Source organism: Zootoca vivipara, chromosome 9, assembly GCF_965207765.1.
Source record: "Zootoca vivipara chromosome 9, rZooViv2.hap1.1, whole genome shotgun sequence".
NCBI lineage: Eukaryota > Metazoa > Chordata > Lepidosauria > Squamata > Lacertidae > Zootoca > Zootoca vivipara.
This window is the reverse complement of record NC_142592.1, coordinates 47,221,653-47,247,258: the sequence shown is the minus strand read 5'-3', so window position 1 is coordinate 47,247,258 and position 25,606 is coordinate 47,221,653. Positions and strand designations below refer to the sequence as shown.

At 43.3% G+C, this 25,606-nt stretch overlaps 1 protein-coding gene across 1 annotated transcript; it reads right to left on the bottom strand.

The window, feature by feature from the left end:
* Nucleotides 1–1,129: 1,129 nt before the first annotated feature.
* On the bottom strand, nt 1,130–16,775 carry BPIFC (BPI fold containing family C). Its single transcript, XM_088652194.1, has 15 exons — nt 16,642–16,775; nt 15,932–16,043; nt 15,553–15,681; nt 14,377–14,529; nt 12,357–12,420; nt 12,201–12,261; nt 11,006–11,097; nt 10,304–10,477; nt 9,230–9,283; nt 8,880–9,050; nt 7,220–7,287; nt 6,537–6,579; nt 4,830–4,893; nt 3,491–3,567; nt 1,130–2,423 (listed from the first exon to the last, which is right to left on the bottom strand). Exons 1-15 carry the CDS (start codon nt 16,742–16,744, stop codon nt 2,334–2,336), a joined length of 1,455 nt encoding a protein of 484 aa, XP_088508320.1. The 5' UTR covers nt 16,745–16,775; the 3' UTR covers nt 1,130–2,333.
* Between the last annotated feature and the right edge of the window lie 8,831 nt (nt 16,776–25,606).

Below are 25,606 nucleotides of genomic sequence, written 5' to 3'. Positions count from 1 at the left end.
AGTGGAAATTGTTGAGGGATGGACAAAACCTGGAGCTTCTCTGGTGCTTTATTGTGGGTATATTCTGCAACATATTCTTGGCACAACTGTAATATCTTAGTGGTATGTTTATTCTGCTTAGTAGTTATGCAGGGTGGATTTGATTTAAATCAAATCGATTTGAATCACGATTTAAATCACCAGTCAGTAAGGCTTGATTTAAATATTTTTCTTTTTTATATATATAGAAAGACTCATTCTTGCGGGTATAATCTTAATATTTACAACCAGATGAAGGTTTAATTTCTGGAATAATAAATTTTCAGAGTAGTTTTTACAGTTATATAAAAAATTACTGATTTGGTTATACTATTAGAAATACATAGACAGATAATTATGAAATTATTTTGAGGTTTAATAATATAACTTTATACTTGGACAACTTTTTTGCTGTACTTTATTGGAAGGAGAAAAATAATCATTAGTAACAATTTAAACAATTTATTTAACTAAAACAATAACATTATAACATATGTATCCATGTTTGTTAACTGATGTGGTTAAACGATTTTTTAAAAAAACAACAACTTTGAGTTTTAGCACACATGAAAAACTTAAAACAAATCCTTATTTCCTGATGAATAGCCTTTGGACTATAATGTAACTTAAATAGAAAACTATCTTTAGAAAGATTTTTCCTCCAAAAGCATTTTATTTTATAAATCCATTTAAATAAAAATTGTTTGATTTTTTTTAAAAAATCATTGATTTTTATCCACCCTGTAGTTATGTGATCCTTCTCCATTGCTCCCCCATTATTGCTGTCCAGAGGGGCTATAATGCACAACATAGAAGAAATAGCCTGTATGGATCAACGTATTATGCAGGCATGAAGTTTTTATTACTAAGATAACCTTACTTTTTCAATAATTATAATGCTAAAGTGGGAGTATTGGGAGGGGGGAGCTCCATGGGCATCAAAGGCAGGTTCCAAGAGATTAGGACAAGTGTCCCATTGCAAACAACATCTGGTGATGCCTCAGAGAATCCACAACTTGACTAATATCTTTTAACAGGCTCTTATTAGTTTGAGTACCTAATCATTTAGGTTTTAACACAATCCCTGCGCATTAAGATACACATTTGTATAATTTTTAAATTTGTTTTTATTCTGAAAAAGTACAATACAAAACTGCATATAAAATTGTGTGTAAAAGATCAATATGTAACTGTATGCTGACATTCTAACAAACCTCTCTCTCATTCCTTCAATTACCCACTAATGAATGTAATATCTACAGCATCATTGAACCAATTCCCAATTCACTCTTGATGTAACGCACAACTGTGTTCAAACTATTTAATATATGATGTAATATAATTTTCATGATTTTTAAAACTTCCCTGTAAATCATTAGGTGTTCCCACAAAATCCCAAACAACTAAACTTTACCAGGTTTCCAAGTTTCTTTCAAACATTCAATTAATGTAATTCTGGCCATTGTAAATATACCGTATGTAACACATGTTTCTGGCATGCCCATGGAAAACATTGTTTAATATAGTTCAGTAGACAAATGAAGACAAACTAGTATGGTATCTGTTTGTAGAAGATAGTACCAATTACACCATAAGCTTAATACAATATTTTGGGACATTCCTACCACATAATAGAAATGTCCTTTAGCCTTCTTACAAAATGCAATGTCTACCATCCCTCTTTACCTACTATGCTATTCTTCCATAATATCCAGTGTCACTGTGTGGCCATCTTTAGAGTTTTCTTTACAGTTCATTGCAACTGAAAGGGATGGTCTCCTGCCTAGTACCTGTACTGCAACTTTCTGAACTCCCTAAGAAGTGTGCATTGAGTTACATGCAGAAGGGGATATCCTACCACAAGCTTCCCTTGCAACACTGTTCTTGGTTATATATAGGAATCAGAAAACAGTCCTGGCTTCCCGGGGCTGCTGCCATCTTCCAGCAGTGGAGTTAGGAAGGCTCCAAGCACCTGCTTTGCATGCAGAAGGTTCAATGACTGACATCTCCAGGTTTTGCTGGGAATGTCCTCTGACACCCTGGAGAGCCTCTGCCAGTCAGCTGAGACAGTATTGCGCTAGATGAGCCAATGGTCTCACTCAATATATGGCAACTTCCTATGTTCCTTGTCTGCATTCCTTTCTGAATGGTTTGCTGGCCCATGAACAGATATTACTTCACCTATTCAATGTCTTTCAAAGCCACTTTTACACACACACACACACACAGGCACACCACGCAAAATGTTTTAAATCATTATACACTTTCCTGTTACGTCTTCCCTCTTGAAACAGAACAGAAGAAATTTTGAGGTTTCATGCATCTATAACGAAAAAGCCTTCAGAATCTGCTTGGTTCCCCGCTTCCTCATCATACTCCAGGTCAGTGGAAATCAGCAAATAGCCCTGAGAAGATATACAAACATTTATTTGAAGTTGCCACTAGCTGCAGCTTGCTAATGGCTTGGCCGTGGCTAATATACACCTTCAGAGGTACGTATTGTGAATTGAATGTTAGACATACATAGTCATTTAACAGAAAGAGAGTAAGCACTCCATGCTGGCATGGATGTCAATAAAGTGGAAGGATGTTGCACAGCAGCTGTGCTTTGTAGATTGCTCTGAGAGGGAGAAAATATATTAAAAAGCCAGTTGTCAGTTGTTCAGCCATGCTGAGCCAGACAGACCAGGTGGTGTGGATGCTTCCCTTCCATATACTGTACAGTACTGTTTGCAGTCCCTTCCCTCTTTGCTATGCCTTCCCTAACTTGTATGGTGCAAGTGAAACCTGAAAGTTTGCAGGAGTCGAAAAAGACTTCTATTAAACACACAAAGGTCTTTAATCAGTGTTTACTTTAGCTGGGGTTACTGGTTGCTCATAAAGTATTCTAGAGTTCTTGTGAAGATACTGTCATGAAGAAACTAAGAAATTCTCTTTAGGTTATGTGATGATCAAATGTATCTTTGTAGAGAAACAATGTAAAACAGAGCTATCAACTAACGAGAGTGGAGAAGTCAAGATGTAAATATGGTGGTCGCCAGAAACTGTTGATCAGGCTTTTTGCTTATTTGGTAATTATTGTTTTTAGTGTGTATTGCTTGTTTCCATACAGTTCATATGGATTTTAAGATACAAATCATGAACACTGAATTGTGTGCACCAGGATACCAACAAATACAAAAACAGAGGGAAGTGTTTGTCTTTCCTCCTCCACAATGAGTCACTTTGAAAAATGCTGGCCAACCTTTCTCTGAACTACAAAGAATTTGTTGAAATGCTTGTCTCTATGTACAACCTCCCCCCCCCTTTATTTAAAGGGACTCTCTTCAGACTGTGAGTCAGGCAGTCTGAAGAGCATAGGAAGTGAAAACAGGGCAACATTTTGATGACAAGTCCCAGGATTCAGAACTTGTGTCACATCACCCTAACCAACTCTCTCTCGGCACACAGGACAGGCATTGCAGAATCTCACCTGGTGAACTGTAACAACAGGTTCCACAAGCATCATGCTGTCCATTTTAGAGAGAGACAGTCCTTCCTTCAGTTTACCTTAAAAGAGAGATGAGATTCTAAGCGCTATTGTTTTTTAACAGCAGGCCCTGCCGTTATGAGTGCAATAATGTTTTATTATTATTACCTTTATCCTTATACCCCATCCTGCCTCCAAGGAGCTCAAGGTGGTTCTCCATTAATTTTATCCTTACAGCAACCCTGTGAGGTAGGTTAGGCTGAGAGAAAAATACTGACCCAATGTGGTATAGTGATTAAGAGCGGTAGACTCGTAATCTGGTGAACGGGGTTTGCTTTCCCGCTCCTCCATATGCAGCTGCTGGGTGACCTTGGGCTAGTCACACTTCTTTGAAGTCTCTCAGCCCCACTCACCTCACAAGAGTGTTTGTTGTGGGGGAGGAAGGGAAAGGAGAATGTTAGTCGCTTTGAGACTCCTTCGGGTAGTGATAAAGCGGAATATCAAATCCAACTCTTCTTATTCAGTGAGCTTCATGGCTAAGTAGGGATTTGAACACTGGTTCCCCAGGCCCTGGTCTAACACTCTAAGCATGCTGGCTACACATGCTAACCCATTGCTTTCATTTAAAATCTGATCACAAGTCATATATTACTGCTGAAGAAAGGACATTTTAAAACATCTTTATTTTATTTTGGGGTTCAATGTTTCTAGGAAGCAGAGTGGTACCATTATCCTGATTTTACATTTATATGCCCAGTACAATTTTGTTATTCTGTAAATGCTGTAAATGCTCCATAAACCTTAAATGGTGCCGGTTAGAAATGCAATACAGACAAGAACTGCAGGAGTTATCTCTTGTCATGTAACTACATACACATCAGAATATTACAGTGTTAAGTGTACAAAGAGTCTGCAGGGCCAATGCCTCCAGTCATTAACCAGTGATAACTTTATTGGCTTACTCTGAAAGTAAAGTATACACTAGATCCATTGAAGGAAAGAAAGACTAAGTACTCCTTTATCAGCAGTTGTATGTGGACATGTTCACATGGTCTTGTAAATCCAAATTAGTTGACAGTGTGTATTGGGTCTTCTGACAAGACAACCGGATTGAAATTCTAGTGCAAAGCATTAAGCATCTTATAATCTTATTGGAACAGTATGTTCCTTAAAGTATTTGCCATAAAGAATGTGATACCAATCACGACACACCAAGTGACGAAAATACAAGCTCTATCGCTACTACTTCTCATTCTCCAAATAAGATTTTCTGTAATTTCCAGAGACTGGGACCATTAAGTAACAGTGGTGATGGGGGAAGCAATCCAAACACAACACTTACCATTGGCTGCTGGTATTACTCCATTCCGTAAAATGTAAGACATGAAGTTCTTCAAAAGTGAAACCTGCCATGTGAGAGAATTTGGGTTTAGTGGCACAGGCTGCCTCTACACTTGAGATTTATTGTGGATTTCTCACACTTTTGTCTTCTGATTTTTTGTGAAGCATCTGCTTGACATCATGAGCAAAACACCCTCTTTCCATGTTTCTCCTGTTCAGTTTCTGTTATTTCCTCCCAGTCTCTCAAAATTTGACATTTTTAAGATGACTGATTCAGTGGTATACAAATTGTTGAAATAATAATAATAATAATAATTCATCAGGTGGAGATGACCTATCACACAGCTGTTCTGGCAGATATAGGCCAGTAAAACCTGTATAGATTGTGCTCCAGATATTTCATTCTCTATGATCTCTCTCTCTCTCTCTCTCTCTCTCTCTCTCTCTCTCTCTCTCTCGGAACCAGCTCTATTACCTTCCCATTCCAAATGGCATTGCCTTCCTATCAATTATCTTGCCCCTCTCTGCCATCCTCCAAAACTGCAGGCAGCAAGGAAAAGGGGGAATTCTTATCAGCAGTTCAGTTGGGGGGACGATGACAACATTTAACCCTTTCTCCACACACAATAGTTCCAAAGATAGTTGATTTGCTTTCAAAAAATGCAATGGTTAGGTGCTGCTATGAACATACTATACCTTTGAAGCACCTTCTTTCCCTCAGAGAACTCTGGACACTGTAGTTTATCCCTCACAGAGTTAAAATACCCAGCAACAACCCTCAACAAACTACAGCAACCAGAATTCTTTGAAGGAAATAATGTGCTTTGAATGTACTTTAAAGGCACTCAGCCTGAATCATCCATATTTGGAAGCACCCAGAGTAAGAACAATGGAGAAAATATTATGTCAGTTCCAAAACTGCTAAGAGATAATTTTACAAGGCCCACTCTTGCTTTTCTTATTGCTATTGTATTATGATGGCTGTGGGCCATCCCCTAGGAAGTTTTGTAAACTGACGGCAGCATCTAGATGTAAGAAAGAGAGGGACTGGTTCCTATGATATGATTTTAAGTCATTTATAATGGGGATCTAACCATCAGCGCCTAAGCACTGTATGACATGTTATGTTTACTGTGCGCCTCCTGCTTTCAAAATCATGCCATCGTTCACCACACAGATCAGACCAAGGGTCAGCAACCTTTTTCAGCCATGGGCCCGTCCACCGTCCCTCAGACCATGTGGGGGCCCAGACTATATTTTGAAAATATAGGTTGCCTACCCCTGGATCAGACCATTTTATTTATGCTATTGCAGGTCTGAGAGCAGTGAATTTTGGCAAAGACAGAAAAACACAGTCAGTCTCCACAGCAAACAGCAGCTGCACACCAACATGATTATTATGGCCGCCCCGTGGAACCATTTAAAAGCAGGAGATTTGTGGTTGTGTCTCCTGACACTTCTTTTTCTTTGTCGAAAGCAGCTCTGGAACTGGTTCAGGAGGGGAGGCCTATCTTACCCTTTCCCTCTGTGCTGTTTTCCTGAACACAATGAGGCCATTTACCCCTTTGGGGGAAAGCCTATTTTCTCCAGAGGGACAACCACGGCTTTGGGGGAAGAGGTTTAGATCAGGAAAATGGCATGGACAATTCAGCTCTATCTACAAGCTGTATCTGATTTGTTCTGTTAACTCCCCGCCCTCTTTATTTACCTTGAAGAAGCCAACATTGGACTGGGTCAAGGATAGGTGGAAACTGTGAAAGGAAAGGAAATATAGGGGGGCATTATTTATTTGTACATATATATTCCCACCTACAAGCAACTCAAGATGGCGTACTTGGATCTGCCCCTCCTCTTCCCCCCCCTCTCAGAAACCCTGTGAGGTAGGTTAGGCTGAAAGGCTGACTGGCCCAATTCCCAAAGTTCCCTTGGAAGACGGAATAATTGTTAAACCACTCTGGGAATTGTAGTTCTGTGAGGGGAATAGGGGTCACCTACCAAATCTCAGCACCCTTAACAAACAACAGGTCCCAGGATTACTCAGCACAGATGCAAATATTTAAAAACCATCACAATTTTAGACCCCCCCCAACCCCACTAATTTACAATAATTCAGATGCTGTTGGAATCCAGCTCCCATCAGCCACAACCAGCATAGCCAATTGTAGGGATTATGGAAGTGATAGCCCAGCAACACCTGTTTCTTATTACCTGTAATAGAGCAATGCCAGCATTTTAGCTGGAAGATATTTTATTTTTACGTAATTGCCTTAAAAAAAATACTTATTGTTTTAAATGGAGTGGCAACTTTAATTAGTGATTTCAGCAACTCAAGAGTCCTTTGGGGGATACAGTGGGGTTAGAAAACACACACAATCATTCAAATTTTGTTACCTGTCCAGACATAGAGAAGGTATTAGCTTCTGTTCAAATATATTCAGGGCGACATGGGTTCTGGCAGCCTGTGTGAAAGAAATGTCTCTGTTTACTACCTAGAGCAGGTATCTCCAAACTTCGGCCCTCCAGATGTTTTGGACTACAATTCCCATCTTCCCCAACCACTAGTCCTGTTAGCTAGGGATCATGGGAGTTGTAGGCCAAAACATCTGGAGGGCCGCAGTTTGGGGATGCCTGACCTAGAGTATTCCTGTTGTATAGTCGGGTAAAAATGCAAGGCCTTTTTGAAAGGCAAAAAGTTACTCTACCTTCATCCAACTCCCCACCCCAATGTTACCTCTCTTGCTTTTCCAAGCAGAGCTCAGGTGTCTAAAAGTTTTGCAAAGCCTATCTTGCAGATTGCATTTGTACTTAGAAAGTCTGAGCACCAAGTCTGAGCAGAAACCAGAATTTTTGTTTTCTGCTATGATTTACGATAAGGAGCCATTAAAAGGGGAGAGAAGGAGCTTTGATATAGCCCAACAAGATCAGCAGAGCGAGGAGCCACACAAGCCACCTGCTGTCTTCCTCACTGTGGTAATATGTATTGCATTTCTATTTAAATTATACGCTAGTGGCCAAAATTGTGGAAACCTTTTGGGGAAAGTGTATTTCAGAGGTTTGATGGCTCATAATACCTGATAGGTAAAGGTAAAGGGACCCCTGACTATTAGGTCCAGTCATGACCGACTCTGGGGTTGCGCGCTCATCTCGCATCATTGGCCGAGGGAGCCGGCGTTTAGCTTCCAGGTCATGTGGCCAGCATGACAAAGCCGCTTCTGGCAAACCAGAGCAGCACATGGAAACGCCGTTTACCTTCCCGCTGTAGCGGTTCCTATTTATCTACTTGCATTTTGACGTGCTTTCGAACTGCTAGGTTGGCAGGAGCTAGGACCAAGCAACGGGAGCTCACCCCGTCACAGGGATTCGAACCGCCGACCTTCTGATCAGCAAGCCCTAGGCTCAGTGGTTTAACCACATACCTGATATGGCTCTCTAAATACTCATGCTCATTGGCTACATTCAAATGAAGGAAAGCTATTGCATATTAACCTAAGCAAGTTTTGCTTCCTTTTTCTGGTTATTTGGCTAAAACTTTTGATAGAATACAGATAATTGCATAAACTTTGTTGCATTGCATTCTTCATTAAATTATATTTCCATTGATGTATAATTTTATGGTATTACGCAAAAAAAAGTGATGTTATGAGCCATCAAACCTCAGAAATACACTTTTTCCAAAAGGTTTCCACAATTTTGGTCACTAGTGTAGAAATATTTCTAAATTTGCATTTATACATGTAAATTACATGTGTATTTTTATGCAAATCACCCCCCTTTGTCTACTTCTTTGGCGATGCAAACCTTTTTTGGCAATGCATAGCTGATGGAATAAATAAAGTTTGGGGTTGTTTGGGTTTTGCTAATTTAATCTTGTTTGGCAACCGCAAGTCCTTGCCAGTTTACTGCAGATCACTCAGATCCTGATCAACATTCTGCACACCCCTTGCTTGTAGTGCCAATTTCTGACGTTGACCCAAAACAGCAACAGGTCATGGCAGATGGGGGCAGGAAGCCTATGGCTTGAACATTATTCTGCCTGCTGTGTGGCACTTACTATGTTCAAGGTGAACATGGATCGAGTGGTTGAATTCTTCAGGACTACCAACACCTCCATGGAACCAGCAATTTCCAGAACAGCACTGCCATTATGCAGTCTGATCACAGGGGCTGCCGTTGGTTTTAGATCCAGGATGACTGGGCATGGTGTTTTGAAAGAACGGGCAATCTGTAGAAGTTTAAAAGCAACCAAGAGTTTGAGAGCAGTCTTAGATTGGATTAACAGAATTACATAGCAAATTAATTCTTTGGTAGAACAGTTGCTTTGAGGCAGGCATTCTCTGTTGCAGAAGAACTCCCACAAAACATTTCCCTTAAAACAAAGATTATAGATATAAAGGTGCTTACTTTAGGGATAATGGTGCCAAAAGAATTTGTAGTTAATCTGAAGTAAGAGGAAAGCTGTGGAGAAGAGAATAAAATTAGGCTACCTAATTAGAACTTTGTGACAAGCAATTATTATTATTATTATTATTATTATTATTATTATTATTATTATTAGCAACTATGGTACTAAATCAATTTTCTTACTAGCCTGAAGATAATATTCATGTTTGCAAAAGGAGCTCCATTGCTGCTTTGTCCCTCCCGGCATAATTGGCTTCAATATGTGAATCAAGCACATTGTATGGCCATAACCTAATCAAGGTCCAGGGTATTACTATTGCGCAGCATTTTCTGCCCCCATCCTGACAGTTTCAGACTTTCCAAGGATCAAAATACCCTCATTCAAAGGGGAAAGGTCTGGGGCAAGCCTGGGATAAGGATGACATCACTTCCCTGCAGTCCGGTGTGAATCCACATTTCCTTCCAGTGTAGATAAGGAGCTAGTTCCATGTGGAGTGAATTTCTTTTAAAATGATGAACATTCAATTATGCGAGCCCCTTACCTGCTACTGGGATAAAAAAGGTAAAAGGGGAGCGGGTGGCACTGTGGTCAACCACTGAGCCTCTTGGGCTTGCTGATCAGGAGGTCAGCAGTTTGAATCTGCTCAACGGGGTGAGCTCCCATTGCTCTGTCCCAGCTTCTGCGAACCTAGCAGTTCAAAAGCACACCAGTGCAAGTAGATAATAGGTATCGCTGCGGCAGGAAGGTAAACGGCATTTCCGTGTGCTCTGGTTTCCATCACGGTGTTCCGTTGCGCTGGAAGCAGTTTAGTCATGCTGGCCACATGACCAGGAAAGCTGTCTGTGGACAAATGCCAGCTTCCTCGGCCTGAAGCAAGATGAGCGCCGCACCCCATAGTCGCCTTTGACTGGACTTAACTCTCCAGGGGTCCTTTACCTTTTTTACCTTTTACCATGCCTGGATAGAGATTCTCATCACCTTAGTTAGATCTAGTTAGTCACAGACTATAAACAGTCTTTCAAAAGACAACAGTTGGTGCCTTTGAAATACCACCTTCTACAACTTGCTCTCACCTCCTTTGCAATAGAGACATCAAAGGCCCCAGAAGCGTAATAAACGAGTGAAGCAGACTGCAAGAAATATTCTGAGATTCCTATATGGAGCATGGAGTTAATCTCCTCTGGGATACTGAATGGTGCAGGCTTGAAGGGAGTCTCTAGGTCATTTCCCACTGGGGAGACTGTTCCCTGCAAAGAATTGCATGAATGACAAAATAACAACAACAACTCTCAAACTATGGATTTTAAAACCAGGGATAAAAGATATCAGGGCGTGGATCATCAGTGACCCTTGCACACAGGGACACACTGGCTGAATCATTACTAGCTGAAGGATTAATATAGGTCAGGCACAGGAGACCCGTAGCCCTCCAGATGTTTCTGTCCCATCATCCCTCATCACTTTCTGGAGCTGGTACCTGGGAAAGGTAATGCCATCATTGTCATTATGGGTTATTTGTGCATGTAGGTGTTTGAAATGATAGCAATCACAAGAGGGGACTCAATGCAAAAGCATTGCTTATTGTGAATAGTCCAGAAGGTAGTTCTTCCTGCTAGCCCTCTATACTTTATTTCTGCTGCTGGCAGATTTCTCTCTACTGCACTCAAATAAGTGTTTTTTAAAAATAATTATTTAACTAAAGCCATCACGCCCATTCATTCAAGAGCAGAGATGTCTAAATGCAGTTTCAAAAAAAAAATAGCTAGTTGTGTTACCTTTATATCAAAGTTAATAGATGTGCTGGAGATCACCGGAGAGTTCACCAGCGAGTAGTCTACTTGTGCAAAAGAATCAATCTGGGCTTGGACTGTTAGAACAGGGGGCAAAACAGCTGTGATTAGATAGTGAAACAAATACCTCTACTAAGTAGATAAGCAGGATCCAAAAAGGTTTTGACAATGCTTTTAAAAGTAATTTTATAAGGACTGTTCTATTTCCTTCCAGTGGGAAGACAAACAGTTTTATGCACATTTTCATGTATGTACAGTACACAGTCTCACTAAGCTTATCCAAGCTTACTCCCAAGTGTGAGAAGGACTGCAGCCACAGCTGCTCAAAGATTAGCACCTGAATAAATTTTGCTGTTATCTGTAGAATTATTATTATTATTAGACAAAAGTAATACAATCATGGGTAAGGAAGCTCAGACCCAGGGGCCAAATCTGGCCCTCCAGGCTTGTATATCTGGGGCTTGAGACTTTTTCTAAGTCACACCCCTTATGGCCCTGCTTTGCACCCTCCTTAGGAGTTTTTGCCTGGATGGAATGTGCCCTTGAATTGTGACAAAGCCTGGATGAAGGCGAGAGAGACAGGCAGCACACATAGAAACTGCCGTAGCGTACTGTACAAAGGTAAAATTGGCATGTGTTGCTCTGCCCATTCTGCTTTTGGCCTTGCCCACTGCTAGCATGTACCCCCTGGAAGGTCACCCCAAGGGGAATGTGGCCTTAGTCTGAAAAAAAGTTCCCCAACCCTGAGTTGGCTGTACAAAACACCTTGCTGTAGCTTTTAGAGGAAGGAAAAACAAAGCAGAGCATGAAGCTCTGAAGTCTGTCTGTGCATACCGTATGTAGGTTCTAGATATCCCATATTCAGGGACATACCTTACACTGCTGTTGAAACTGAGAGCTGGGAACATGCTGTATCTTTTAAGAGAACATGCTGAGACCTTGTGCAACAATTGCATAAGCATGTGACCAGGGGCTTTCCTGTGCAATCTGCACTGGTCATCCATTTGTTGTGCAGACCTTAAGTCGCTACTTGAAGTAGTGTTGCTTTTCCCCAGCACTGAAACTGTGTAATATTGTTCCCGGGGAAATGTGGTTATCACTTAAAAGCTCTGATGTCATTGGGATACCCTTTAGCTTCAGCTGTGCAAGAAGTAGCAAGGATGAAGCATTTGCAACTTACCTTTGTGTTCTCTCAGTTCTGCATTAATTTTTTCGATTTCAGAACCAATGAATGGGCACATCTGTATAAATACATGTAGCAGTTATTGTTCTGGCCAACAGTTACTGGAGGAGTGATGGTGATGGAAGGATACTATAGTAATACTTGAAGACTTACATTGTTACTCAGACTGTCACAGGCAGGCTTTTCCAGATGATTAGCAAAGTATTTATACAGCCAGCTTGGGGGGTGGGTGGGAGGGAAATAAAAGAAATAATATTGTTACAAAAGCCCGGTGCCCACCCCTTTCTCCACCAAGCCGTGGCCAGAGTGCATGGGGTCACAGGCACACATACAGGGTCTGTATCCCTTTGGAGAATAGAAGATACGGTGGGAGGAGACTTTGAGAAATAGGGCTTATTTGCCTATTTATACCTTCAGTCTGCATGGCGGGGGTCCAGATCTTACAGCATGGCCCAAAGCATTGCAAGTAGTCCTCCCTCCCTCCCTCCTTGCCAAGATGGCTATCAGCCTTTCTTCCTCTCTCTTCTTCCCAGAAGCACCTTGCCCTCCCCCCAGAGCAGTTACCCTGGCAACCTTCCAAATCTCCAGTCTCTGGTCCAGGGGTCAGCAACCTTTTTCAGCCGTGGGCTGGTCCACCGTCCCTCAGACCATGGGCGTACCCAGGATCAAAACTAGGGGGGGGCAAGGGGAGGGGCCAAGGCACGGAAGGGGAGGGGCCACAAAGTGGGCGGGAACGGCGAACTCGCGCTCCGCCGGGCTGTGCCCCTCCCTAGCAGCAGGGCTGGTGGGCGGAGGCGGAGCCCAGCCCAGCGGAGCGCGCGTTCGGCATTCCCGCCCACCGCGCCGCGCTCCCTGGTTCCCCGCCGCGCTTAGCCTTGCCTGAGGGCGCGCCGGGGAGCTGGAGGGAGGGTGCGGCGCGGTGCGGCGGGAATGGCGAACTCGCGCTCCGCCGGGCTGTGCTCCGCCTCTGCCCACCAGCCCTGCTTCTAGAGTAGGGCAGCTGCCCTAACTTGCCGCATGGTGGGTACGCCCTTGCCTCAGACCATGTGGTGGGCCAGACAATATTTTGAAAAATATATATGAACAAATTCCTATGCTCCACAAATAACCCAGAGATGCATTTTAAATAAAAGCACACATTCTACTCATGTAAAAACACCAGGCAGCCCCCACAAATAACCCAGAGATGCATTTTAAATAAAAGGACACATTCTACTCATGTAAAAACACGCTGATTCCCGGACCGCCCTCCGGCCAGATTTAGGAGGCGATTGGGCTGCATCAGGCCCTCGGGCCTTAGGTTGCCTACCCCTGCTCTGGTCACACCTGGACAAGAAGTTCTGTTGTCTTGTTGATGACCCTCAATGGCTCTCTAGTGTAATGCTAACAGCCAGCCAGCCAGACTGGTTTGCATAAGTCAGCCCAGGAATTCCCTGTCTGCCACAGCCCTGCAGTTTATGTTTTAGTCCATTCCCCAATTAATCAAAACTCTGGCATTTATTAATTTCTAGGGCTTACCCCCAAATCTCTAACAATATTACTGTCTATCAGTTATTATCTATCAGTGCTCTGGTCCATGGGGTCACGAAGAGTCGGACATGACTAAACGACTAAACAACAACAATCAGTTATCAAATCACTCTAGCCATTTCTTTCTTTATGGTCCATCTCTCCTCTCAAGGAATCAGTATCACTTCAATGCTTCTCTTTCCAAACAGCATTGCCTTGTTTCTTTTCTCTCTCCCCCCTCCCTGCACCTGCCAAAAAGAAATACAAGTGGGGTAGGGGAGGTCAACTGGGAGGGAAAGACCTGAGCCACTAGGAAGGAATAGTGGGTTATGAATTTAACTAATTAATAAATACATATTTACACATTTCTCCCCACACCAAGGTCCCAATGAAAATAGATGCTTCACCACTTGAGGATGGAAAATAGGGGGGGGGTTGGTTTTTTGTGATGAATCCACTGCCAAATGTCCTCTGGATTCCAGAAGCCTGGGAGCAGAAATGCTCTTTCACTTCCAGCTTAAGGCAGAACAGCCAAGAATGGGCTGTTGCCTTTACCATCCGCAGCTGGAAGAACCCTTAAAACAGGCACATATCTGTTTTGTTCACACATTACACTGAACACAGGTACAAGTTGAACACCCTGGAAATCCTTTTTCTACCTTACCTAGTATCTTGATCCAGCTCGATGTGCATACGGTCAACTTTTCCCTTGCAGCTTTCAAGCAACAGCACTGCGTGACCTGCATTGTCCTGAGACACTGACACAACAGCTGCGAGTGATATATGCGAAATGAGGACACTCATTTTTCCAGAATTTCTGCTGACAAGAATGGAACATAATGCATCTGCTTGAACTGTTTCCTTTCAGGTACATGCCAGCACTCCTAAAGTTTCATGCTCAAACATACACTGATTCTTCGACCAAGGATGAAGTGACACACTTCCCCTGCTTTCAGTAAATCCCTGTACATCCATATCTCACCCTATCTCCAAGGGGCTCAGGGTGCCATACACTGGGGGCTGTCTCCCTTTAATCTTATTATCAGCCTATGAGAAAGGATAGGAAGCAGCTTGGCCAAAGTTTCCCAAGAAAATTCATGGCTGCAGGAATTTTAACTCACAATATTCACTCTGCCTCTGAGGGCCAAACAAAATACAAGTTAACTCAGGCATCCCCAAACTTCGGCCCTCCAGATGTTTTGGACTACAATTCCCATCTTCCCCAACCACTGGTCCTGTTAGCTAGGGATCATGGGAGTTGTAGGCCAAAACATCTGGAGGGCTGCAGTTTGGGGATGCCTGAGTTAACTGCATGACAGCATATGCACGCATGTTCTTATGTCCACTCATTTGTAAAATTGCAAATTTCATCAGCACTATACTGGCAAGGAAAGGGTTAAACACTCCCTCACTGGCTTAGAGAGCCAGTGTGGTGTAGTGGTTAAGAGCGGTAGACTCTTAATATGGGGAACCTGGTTCCTGTCGCTGCTCCTCCACATGCAGCTGCTGGGTGACCTTGGGCTAGTCACACTTCTCTGAAGTCTCTCAGCCCCACCCACCTCACAGAGTGTTTGTTGTGGGGGAGGAAGGGAAAGGAGAATGTTAGCCACTTTGAGACTCCTTCGGGTAGTGATAAAGCGGGATATCAAATCCAAACTCCTCCTCCTCCTCTTCTTCTTCTTCCTCTTCTTCTTCTCCTCCTCCTCCTCTTCCTCCACCTCAGTGGTTGGGGTTTCCTGAAGTCTGCTGCCTACTTTTCTTTTGTTTATTAAAGCCCATTTTTATTTGGATTACTGCAGTTAACATCACCACCTCCAGTGCCCTGCACAACTGTACTTACAACAGCCAGGACCTTACTCTCCAGTGTGCAGTGACTGCTGCTGCAGCATCCTTGATCTCTAGTTTAATCCCAGTCCCAGGTATCAGAGACACTGATGCATTTGGGAATTCAACAGCATTAACTTTTATCCTGCAAAACACCGAGACATGTTAGCTAAGGTTACATTCTGGGAAAATCTAGGAACATTAATCTTACATGTTTGAGCTGAAGGTACATCAAGGGTGGGTTTCAGCCTGAGGGACACATTCCCTTGCGGGCAACCTTCTGGGAGCCACATATCAATAGTTGGTGTGGCCACATTTTCCATACAGAACTACTGTTTTAATTTTCTGAATGCAGAAAAGCAATAGGGGCTTAATGTGGAAGCAACCTTTCTTACTCTGAAATTGTGTAGTCAGCGCCAGTAAATCCAAATGTCTCTTGGCCGCTCACATTCGCAAAGGTTTGCTCCTTTAATCTTTGCTCCAGGAAATCTATTCCAAGCTGTTTTCCTACAAAGTACAGAATATATTTCACTTACTTTCTATTTGGCTGGAAAGATGCATAGAATACAGATAAAAGAAAGCTAAGTTTCTGATATCTGTTTTGCCTTCCTTCTGCTCTGCAGATCAGTTTGGAGTGGTTGCTAGCAATTACTTCTTTCATCCAAGGTTAATACGGAGGCTCCCCCTCCCCCGCGGGATATATCTGCCACCTTATCTCTTCCCCTCTAGGTGAATGGCAGTGCTACAAGGAGATAATTGCTCCCACACTGCAAGGTGGGAGTGGGCTAGTTGCTCACAAAAAAAGTGAGTAACTGTACATTTTGCTTTGTATCTCGGGTTCTACAAATGCCTAGGAACTTTCATTTAAAAGCTAGGAATCTGGGGATTATGGTTCATGCATGCATCCATGGAATATGCCCATGCCCCTGGGAAAGACAGAGTTACTGTAGTACATCATCTACAAGAGGTTCTCTAACCCTGTTTTAAAGCCTTTCATGGCCTAAGACCTTCACAACATATATTCGGATGCTTCTAACTTTTTATTTTAATAATGAATAGGGGCATGGAAGAATAATAAGTCTGAACCTGTATATTTCAAACTCACCATAGTCCAAACCTTTCTGTGTGATCTTCACTTTGATTCCAGGCTTAGCATCAAGCCAGGGAGTGAACAAGCTCAACAGGAACAACAAGCCACAAACTTTCATTGTCTCCTTCTCTTTTCTTACTTTACTGTATAGAAACCTGTTAAGACACATGGGACCAAATACGGGTTGTAGATCCTGTGTCAAGTGAGTGCAAGATGAGCTTGAGCAATAGATGTTCCTGCCCCCCCCCCGCGCTGTACTCCTCCCCCAAGGTCTCTCCATAGGGAGGGTGGGATGACCAGGCATGCATTGAGAACATGCAAGCCTGCAATGGGAGGGGGAGAATCCTCCAGACTCAGATTTCCATGTTCATGTATGGCATTCTGTGTGTGCTGAATATGATAAGGGAGCAAAGCAGCATGGAGGCAAAGCAGCCAAGAGGCTACGATCTACTTATAAAGTTAAAAACTGGCAGTGATCTGCCCTCTTTTTTGGGGTTCAGGTCAAAGTTGTTGAGCTTTTTTCTTAGAGAGCCAAAGTTCTTGAGCTTCTTTGGGGGCCCCCACTGATCTACCAGTGATCTACCACAGACGTCCAGCGATCTACCTGTTGGACATGCCTGGACTAGGACATTCATCCAGTGAACAGGAAATGGACCTAGGGTGAGTTAACCTTCACAATAATTATAATTAATTATATTTATATTATTCTTGGAACAATCTACCTAAAAACTAAAAATCCTTCCTGCACTATCATCTGTGCAGAAACGAATGCTCTTAATGTCAGTGGAGCAGCTAGAATTGGACTTGGGGCCACAGCATGTTTACTGTCTAGACAGAGGAAGCAAGCCTCCTTTTATTCCTGTGGTCATGGTGGTGCTATGATTTAAGTGAATACACATGCCCAAAATTCCCCCCCCCCAACACGTTTGGCAAACTTGTTTGCTAACATATCAATAAATGCAGAAGCATGGAATGGTGTGGGGGGGGGGGAGGAGAGGAGAAGGGAAATGTTGTGCCTCATAGCCACCTAACGTGGGACCCCATAGAACCATGTTGTACATTGTTGAGGACCTAAATTTAGCTAGAAGCACCACTGGATATTGCAGGTACCTATAGCCACAACCATACACACACATCATGCACAACAGTCCATAGCTACATTGGCTTCCTGTCCAACTAAGTGGACAGTCTACCTTGCTAATGTGTTGCTCAGCTTCAACTCACATATGATTGCACTGTAATTGAACTCAATGGGACTAACTCTGGATAAACATGCTTAGGATCACATTGTATTTCCACTCAGTTCTAGTATGAAAGAGTTATAATACACTAAATATTCATCCACATCCTATTACTGTATAAGAAATCTAAGGGACTTTGATAGGCATGTAATTTTTTTTAAAAAAATCTCTCTCACACAACTCCACATATACACACAAAGCATCTTTTCAGAAGACGGCGACTGTCCAGAAGTCAAGACACAACCACAGTTGGCACATCAAATTAACCCACATCTTCAATGTGCTCCACAAATGTTACTTAACACTAGAAGAGTAAATTGTCGACCTGTGGCTGTTTCATTGCCTACTGTTTTCAGAACTCAACAATGTTTGCTTTTTGCCTGCCAGGTTAGCATCTTGCCAGACAATATTAATGATCCATTCAGTAGCTCATGATGAATTGGCCTAATAGTTAGAAACAAATGAGTACACATTGTGATCTGTTTGTCTCAAGAGGCATTTTCTGAACAGAAATAGCAGTGGTCAACTAGTGGGCAAAAAGAAAGCTGTGATTTTCACAGGACTTTCCCGAGAAGAAACCAACCACAAATTCACAACACACGCATACCCATTTGCACACTGATTTCCTAGAAGCTGCTGAAAGTTCTTGTTCCCTTTTTGTTCTTCTAAGCTCTTGTTCCCTTTTGTTCCCCAGTTAAGCAAGAACAAGTATTTCCCTTGACATGAATAGTTATTGTCCCACAATTTCAGATATTTTCAGGAATCATTGGACCCACCCAGCTATCCACCAGCTTGTGGTGGATATAATCACCAAACCAGTTGGTTGCCATTACCTCAGTTCTGTCAGGCTGAATCTTGGTGGGCTGCAGACAACTCTCACTTGAACCCCAGCCGAGCTAGACACTTACAGAGCTGGACATCATTAGGGGGTCTGCAAGGAACCTTTAATTATGTTCAAGCTAAACATTAACCATCCCTTGAGACACACAGAATTGATCAGATCATCAAATGACGTATATGCAAAGGATTGAAGATGACTCCTTTATTTCCATGCAAGTGGTAGATATCTTGTGGTGGCTAACTTGGGCAGACTCTTCCCTATCTCACTGATACTTGATTGTTCCTTGGAGGAAGTGTTAGATAAAACTTCTAGTAAATCAGTTTCATCAAAACCACTGCTCTACCACTCACGCTCATGACTCTGCTGTAAGGAGCGACCTAAATAAATCAGAATGCAGTATCAGAATGAATGGTCCTTCCAGACAAAGGCTTCTGGAAGACCAATAAGCATGTTTGACTCCTCCAGTGCCCAGATGGACTCTAAAGGTAAAGGTAAAGGTACCCCTGACCATTAGGTCCAGTCATGACCGACTCTGGGGTTGCGGCGCTCATCTCGTGTTATTGGTCGAGGGAGCCGGTGTACAGCTTCCAGGTCATGTGGCCAGCATGACAAAGCCACTTCTGGTGAACCAGAGCAGCACACGGAAACGCCGTTTACCTTCCCGCTGTAGTGGTACCTATTTATCTACTTGCACTTTGACGTGCTTTCGAACTGCTAGGTTGGCAGGAGCTGGAACCGAGCAACGGGAGCTCACCCCGTCACAGGGATTCGAACCGCCGACCTTCTGATCAGCAAGCCCTAGGCTCTGTGGTTTAACCCACAGTGCCACCTGCCCCTAAAATGTTTGCTGTTGGTCCAAAGCAGGCATCCCCAAACTTCGGCCCTCCAGATGTTTTGGACTACAATTCCCATCTTCCCCGACCACTGGTCCTGTTAGTTAGGGTTCATGGGAGTTGTAGGCCAAAACATCTGGAGGGCCGCAGTTTGGGGATGCCTGGTCCAAAGGGACTAGGATTTGCAGTATATAAACCAGAGTGCCAAAACAGCAATGGCAGCAGCAAACATTTGCACTACCTATGTTCCCCTTTCCACAATATGACACTGCCATTGCTGACAGAAGTGGTTGTCTCAGAAGATTGTAAAGAACAGTTGAGCTCCAGATAGTAAACCAGACAATTAATAATGACCAGATATAGCAGCATCTATGAATGGCATGTGTTATAAAAGAAACAAAACAAAATGAACTAATTGGAAGGAACTGTCACAATGTGCCAGTTATGCAGTCACTTCATTCTGTTGCACTTGGGCTGCAAATACTGTAGACTATATTGTTAAAGCACATTCCCCACCACCACCAAAGTATTATGGGCATGGTAGTTTGCTAAGGGCTGCTAGGAATTGGAACCTTATGAAGCGTAAACTACAGTACCCAGAATTATTGTGGGGGGGAAACACACTTTGAATGTGCTTTAAAGGTAAATTGGGTACACACCCATAGTCCTTAGTTTTATACAGTAGTTTCTTCACCCACAATAAATGTAAATCATGAGATGGACACAGAGCATTCTTGCGTGTTTGCAACACTTCCACGCACAATGGGTCCCTGATTCTGACTTTTAAGCATTACTACAATGACAAATGATAAGACAATCAGTGAGCATGTGTGTTTCCTGAACGGGGACTTCCCGTCATCCTGAATGCCACAATCTAATCCTTTGCCGAAACTTTGAAGATGGCATCTTTGGCATAATCACATAAGGGTTGTGTCAGGTTGCTCTTGGTTAATGGGTGACAAGATAAGGGTGTGGTCCAAAGACGGAGGCTGGATCAAACAGACCAGGGTTCATGGGGCCAGAGACAGGGTTGTGATCCAAATAAGGCAAGGCCAAGGATCCATTTTCAGAGACAGCATGGTGCGGTGGGGCAAAGCAAGAAGCTACAGTACTTGTTACAGCAATGAGTTGCTCCAAATGATGGGCCATCTCTGAAGTAAAGGCTTTGTATATGATCTTTCTACATCTCCTTACTTTTTTGTCCCCATACTATGTGTTTGTGTGCACATACATGTTAATGTATGCATCCCTGACAACTGAGGGCAATACTTCATGTATCAGATGAAGTGCATAGGTAAAGGGTAAAGGGACCCCTGACCATTAGGTCCAGTCGTGACCGACTCTGGGGTTGCGGTGCTCATCTCGCATTATTGGCTGAGGGAGCCGGCATACAGCTTCCAGGTCATGTGGCCAGCATGCCAAAGCTGCTTCTGGTGAACCAGAGCAGCACATGGAAACGCCATTTACCTTCCCGCTGGAGCGGTACCTCTTTATCTACTTGCACTTTTTGACGTGCTTTCGAACTGCTAGATTGGCAGGAGCTGGGACTGAACAACGGGCGCTCACCCCGTCGTGGGGATTCGAACCGCCGACCTTCTGATTGGCAAGCCCTAGGCTCTGTGGTTTAACTCACAGCGGCACCTGCATTCCTTAGTGCATACTAGGACACAATTATACCACAATAAATATATTGTTTTTAAGCACAATATATTTATTGTGGTATAATTGTGTCCTAGTATGCACTAATGGCAGATGGCAGAAAGCGAGGAGGAATTAAAGAACCTTTTAATGAGGGTGAAAGAGGAGAGCGCAAAATATGGTCTGAAGCTCAACATCAAAAAACCAAGATCATGGCCACTGGTCCCATCACCTCCTGGCAAATAGAAGGGGAAGAAATGGAGGCAGTGAGAGATTTTACTTTCTTGGGCTCCTTGATCACTGCAGATGGTGACAGCAGTCACGAAATTAAAAGACGCCTGCTTCTTGGGAGAAAAGCAATGACAAACCTAGACAGCATCTTAAAAAGCAGAGACATCACCTTGCCTACAAAGGTCCGTATAGTTAAAGCTATGGTTTTCCCAGTAGTGATGTATGGAAGTGAGAGCTGGACCATAAAGAAGGCTGATCGCCGAAGAATTGATGCTTTTGAATTATGGTGCTGGAGGAGACTCTTGAGAGTCCCATGGACTGCAAGAAGATCAAACCTATCCATTCTTAAGGAAATCAGCCCTGAGTGCTCCCTGGAAGGACAGATCGTGAAGCTGAGGCTCCAATACTTTGGCCACCTCATGAGAAGAGAAGAATCCTTGGAAAAGACCCTGATGTTGGGAAAGATTGAGGGCACTAGGAGAAGGGGACGACAGAGGACAAGATGGTTGGACAGTGTTCTCGAAGCTACGAACATGAGTTTGACCAAATTGCGGGAGGCAGTGCAAGACAGGAGTGCCTGGCGTGCTATGGTCCATGGGGTCACGAAGAGTCGGACACGACTAAACGACTAAACAACAACAATTGTTTTTAAGATGCTCCAGGAGTCTTTAGTTGCTTTTGTGGTAATATCTAGCATAGAATTTTTATCTAGCATAGAACTTTTCCCACCACATAGAAAGGAGTTGGTACCAGTGAAAGAAGTGTGTGAATAAAGTGTTGAACCTTCCCCTGCCTGCACCTGATTTCCCCACAGTCTTCTCCCTCTGGCCCCATAGTTCTGCCCTGACCACCACTGAATATGCCATTTCAGCTGGAAGAAAAGCTCACGGCAAAGGACTATGGAGATGTAAGCAACAGATTAGGGGAGGTTTCAGTGTCCCTCAAAACTATACCCAATTTGCTCTTATGAGTACAAATTGTTAGGGCTCCGCCAGATTTGTTTACTGAGCATGCATCTTGAAAAGGTTACAATAAGGCAGATCCACACCATACATTTACAGCACATCCAATGCACATTTAAAGCAGTCTTCCCCCAAGACTCCTGGGAACTGTAGTTTAAGTGTGCTGGGAACTGTAGCACTGCGAGGGGGAAAGCCAAAGTTCCCAAGATACTTTGGAGAAAGCCATGTGCTTTAAATGTATACTATAGAATTATTGAGCATTCAGTCATATTTGTCTGTGAGTTATATGACAATGAGCATTCATTCTGATTTGCTTGTAGCTTCTCATTTTTCAGGGCCTATCCTGTCAGTTTCCTAACCATATAAAGGCTGTGGCTTTTAAAAAAAACTGGGATTTGTTGTGATAGGACTACAGAATGTTCTAATCCACTTTAACTGCACAAATCTAAATTTCCAGTATTTGCTTGAATTTCTCCTGCAAAAGAGTGACACCCTGAGGCACTCCTATGTCCCTCTTTCTGCACATTTGGAGTTGACCCCCACTCTTTTCATTATTATTATTATTATTATTATTATTATTATTATTATTATTAAAGATTTTCTTGGTTTACAAAAGTAAAGTGGACGCTTGGGTTGCGAACGTGATCCATGCGGGAGGCACATTTGCAACCCGCAGCATTTGCAACCCGCAGTGCTGTGTCTGCGCATGCGCGGGTCACGATTCGGCGCTTCTGCACATGCGCAAAGCACGATTTAGCATGTCTGTGCATGTGCGAGCGCCGAAACCCGGAAGTAATCTGTTCCGGTACTTCTGGGTTTTGCGTGGTGCGCAACCCAAAAACGCGCAACCTGAAGCGTCTGTAACCCAAGGTATGACTGTACATGCCTTGTCTCTTTTTTCAGGTTGTACAGTCTTTCTTACAGTTCAGTTACATTTGTTATGAGACATTAGTATTGAGTACAGTATAAGGTTGGGGAAGAAGTCCCACAAAAGATATGCAAAATAATTAAACAGGTATTAGAACTCACCCCATTACTGAACATTTGCCAAGATCATAATGAACACTCACATTATACAAAGCTTATAACCCACCTACTCTCAGCAGCCAGAAGCCTCATAGCCAGACACAGGAGTAAACATGGACTAGTGTTACCAGATCCCCCCACCTTTTAAGCTGCAAATCTACTGCAGACACTTTTCCTTTGACCCAGAGGTGACTCAGATGTCTTAACAAAAGATCTCTGGACAGATTGTTAAAGGAGTTTACACAGTGATAGTGTTTTGAGTCCTTTGGGGATTGGGGGGGGGGGAATCAGAGACATTTTGATTTCCATTGTGTTAGTAAGCCCCCTCGCCCCACCTGGAAGTAAACATTACAATTTTTCTGTTCCAAGATGAGAGGATGCTCATCAATAAATAGCTAAATCCCTTTGTATTGAGAAAATGTTACATGTAAACGCTAACAAACTGATGGTCTACAAACCACATTTATCAATTAAAAGAGCTGCTTGTTCATTAAAGGTAAAGGTAAAAGTACCCCTGGTCGTTAGGTCCAGTCACGGACGACTCTGGATTGCGGCGCTCATCTCACTCTATAGGCCGAGGGAGCCAGCGTTTGTCCGCAGACAGCTTCCAGGTCATGTGGCCAGCATGACTAAGCCGCTTCTGGCGAACCAGAGCATCGCACGGAAACGCCGTTTACCTTCCCACCTATTTATCTACTTGCACTTTGATGTGCTTTCGAACTGCTAGGTGGGCAGGAACTGGGACTGAACATTGGAAGCTCACCCCGTCAAGGTCGGCAAGCCCTAGGTTCAGTGGTTTAGACCACAGCGCCACCCGCGTCCCGCTTGTTCATTAAAGAGGAGTTACAGTACTTCTGTTCTCTGGTTTTGATTGCTCTTAGTTGCAGTGTGGGTTCAAGTCCAGGAGTTCTCTCTCTTTTGCCCCTGATGTGACTCTTGTTCTCCTGCTGGGGTTTGAGCATTGTGGCCTAAGCCAAGATAAGTGGTTTCATACGAATTGTAAGTACTGCCTTTGATATTTGTTTGTTTAGATGTATATTAGTAATTTATTATTGACACTTCGACCTGCTGCCACTTTGCTGACCGCTACATAGCCTCAAAGACCATAAAGACTGGTTTGCCTTTCGGTATTTATTTGTATATGCTATCTGCTTGACGTTTGGTTTTGGCTTCTGTGTCAGCGTTTGTATATGGTTCTCTTCTTTTTGTACTAATAATACTTGATTGAAACTTGATTGAATCTTGTGCCCTTGCGTGCTGCTTGTATTGTATTGGACTTTTGAAGAAATTGGCAGCATTAACCCATTATTTCAGTTTTTGGGGTTATATTCACATCTTGCCCCTTGTGCGGCTCCAACTCCTGCCTCCTGCTTCCCAATCCCCTGCAGTGAGCCAGTAGAGGTTGCTACTGTCATATTCATATCTGTGGCTCTCCTGGTTACAGTAGCCACTGGACCTGACCCTAGGCTATATAACATCTACCAGGGTTTCCCAAACTTGGGTCTCCAGCTGTTTTTGGACTACAACTCCCATCATCTCTAGTAGGATTAGTGGTCAGGGATGATGGGAACTGTAGTCCACAAGGGCGACCCAAGTCTGGGAAACAGTGGCCCACTGAGATGAATGTGAACTAGAGGCCCTGTCTGCACTATCCATTTAAAGCAATATCATGCCACTTTTAACAGGGATGTCTTCCTGCAAGGAATCCTGGGAAATGTAGTTCCTCACAGAGCTAGAATTCTGGGAGTTCCATGGGAAGCGGTGCATAGTGCAGATGGGGCTTTGAAAAGTTCCAGACCAGATGCTCAGCGCTTAAAGCAGATTTGATTGCATTTGAAGGAGATTACTGGAGAGTTGGTTGGGTTTTTTTTTTTACTATTTGAGTTTATATACAAATACAAAAGTTGCGTATAAATGGAGGCACAGCTTAAAACCCTCTTCAATGTACATTTCACATGTACAGCCGCCAGAGAACTGCACACAAGTGCTTGAAAGTAAGAGCACAGATGTTATCGATCGACGGGAAGGGGCGGGGGAGGGGGGAAGGCAGACTTTCCCCTTTCCCTGTTACTGAGGCAGGGCGAACTGGTGTTCCGAAGAAAACCGAGTAGTCGATGGAGCATCGTTGGCTTCTGGGGTCGTTCGACTGCCGCGGCTGGCAAGACCGGGAAGGGGCGGGCCCTCGCGGCGTCTCGGAGGCGGGGCGGC

Bases quoted from the DNA above. Each gene is read 5' to 3' on its own strand.
- BPIFC (XM_088652194.1), bottom strand. From the start codon at position 16,744: ATGAAAGTTTGTGGCTTGTTGTTCCTGTTGAGCTTGTTCACTCCCTGG. The intron at 7,288-8,879 runs GTAAGTGCCACA...TCTTTCACACAG, and splicing joins CCATGTTCACCTTGAACATA to GCTGCCAGAACCCATGTCGC. The intron at 4,894-6,536 runs GTAAATAAAGAG...CTCACATGGCAG, and splicing joins CCAATGTTGGCTTCTTCAAG to GTTTCACTTTTGAAGAACTT.